At 34.8% G+C, this 1,893-nt stretch overlaps 1 protein-coding gene across 1 annotated transcript in view; it reads right to left on the bottom strand.

The window, feature by feature from the left end:
- JAK2 (Janus kinase 2) overlaps window positions 1-1,893 on the bottom strand; it is a 52,440-nt gene that overhangs the window by 14,484 nt on the left and 36,063 nt on the right. Inside the window, 1 exon segment of the mRNA XM_019610461.2 lies at window positions 203-375. Within this exon segment, the coding sequence (XP_019466006.1) occupies window positions 203-375 (173 nt within the window).

Genomic DNA, 1,893 nt, shown 5'->3' with positions numbered 1-1,893 from the left:
TTTTGGGGGGAGGAAGAATATGCATAAAGTTAGGAATTCTGAATGTTGTTCTGTAAAAGCAAGTATCATGCATGTGACTTTCACAATGCTTTAAAAACAGATTTGGAAACCGCATATCATAATTCCACAATATGTAAAACAGTTGTCTGAAACCATAAAGCTGAAAATATGTCATGATTTCATATATTGAGAGAAGACTTACCAAAATATAGGGCTTTCACCAGGTTCTTTCACTTTGTAGTACTCCTTATCTTGTGGCAAGACTTTAGTCAATCCAAAATCTCCAATTTTAACTCTGTTCTCATTCTCCACTAAGATATTTCTTGTTGCTAAATCCCGGTGAACATATCTTTTTGTACCCAGATATTCCATGCCCTAAGCATAAGGTTCACAAACACAACAGAAAAGAAAACTATTTTTAAGTGGTTGCACTATCTTTAAAGGGATGAATCAAGCTCAAAGTTAAAATCAAAGAGAATGTATCAAAATCAGAGTACTTGAATTTTTGATTTCTCTATTAAGTTAATCTTTCAAATACAGGACTCTCCTTAACTGAAGGCAGCTAGATAGAGAATCTTTCTCATCAAAGTGTTTTATGATTATGTAGCTAGATGGCTGTTACAGCTCCTTTCCATACCCAACTGCAGTTTGCCAGTACTAGGCAAAAATAAATGAAGTCTAGGCTAATCTACATGATGCAGGGCAGATAAGAAGCCTGTCCTTTCATTAGCTGTTTGAATTAACCTTCTTTCCAGACATTTTTCACATCTTCTTTCCTAATTTCATTATAAAACTTTATCTTACAAGTCCTTGAACATGACAACTATTCTCTGGCTGTATTCATATTTGTAAATCTTTCTCCTTTTTATTGACCATTATCCTCTATCACAGCTCTCCTTTTACTGTATCTTGTGTAATGGCAACCCAAGAAACGATAATCTGAAGTTATCATATTTTGCTGCTGTTGCTGATCCCTTCTTCCCAATACATTCTGGTTTTGCAATTAATTGAACGCAGAAGCCAGTGTGTGAAGAGACAATAAAGATAAGGTATTACATCATTAAAAAAAAAAAAAAAAACTTGCTTACACAGCAATAAATGGTGAACAGAAACTGACAATGTGGTATTAAGAGAGTCTTGATTCTCATACATGGAAGGAAACACAAAGCAGGCTGTCAGTTTCACAATTTCATAAAGAAACACGGCAACACAACAGAAAAAGCAATAAATGATGTTCTAGAATGCTAAATTCAAACATTTGTGGCATAAACATTATATTTTTAATGCCAAAAGATTGGTCTTTTCCCTTTTTAAGTGAGAAACCTCTGAAAAGTATAACTTGGAAGTCTACTTCCTCTCAATCTCATGCTACCTCTCTGTACCAGTAGGTGGCAACACTGTATAAACAGAACATACCACTTCAAAACTGTTTAGAACGGACGTCTTCTCCATTATCTAAGTTACCATTTGCTATCTTGAAAAATAGTAGTATTAAATACTGTACCAAAAATAGTCCTTAATTTTCTCTGATACTAGTGACTTTCCTGTTAGAATAGCCATTTTCCAGCCTCAGAGACATATTTACTTGAAATCATGCAAATTTTGAGTGGAAATCATAATCTTCTGACATTACACTAGCAGTGACGTCAAGTTCAGTGACACTGTTCAAATGTTTTCACCTTTACTATTCAACTGCTAGGTGTGGGACCCTCCAGCAAGGTGTGGGGCCCTTTAAGCATTATGAGGTGGAAAACAAAATTACTCCCACCCTCTTACCAGGAAGAATTAAGAAAACGTAGTGTCAAAAGAGGAAAAAAAGAACAGCCTCAAAACCAGAGAAGCGTTGAGAATCTAATTTTGTTGTTTGCTGAGTTGTTTCTTTTTTTTTTTTTT

Source organism: Meleagris gallopavo, chromosome Z (genome assembly GCF_000146605.3).
Source record: "Meleagris gallopavo isolate NT-WF06-2002-E0010 breed Aviagen turkey brand Nicholas breeding stock chromosome Z, Turkey_5.1, whole genome shotgun sequence".
Classification (NCBI taxonomy): Eukaryota; Metazoa; Chordata; class Aves; order Galliformes; family Phasianidae; genus Meleagris; species Meleagris gallopavo.
The sequence above is the reverse complement of the archived record's forward strand: the minus strand, read 5'-3'. Positions and strand labels throughout refer to the sequence as shown.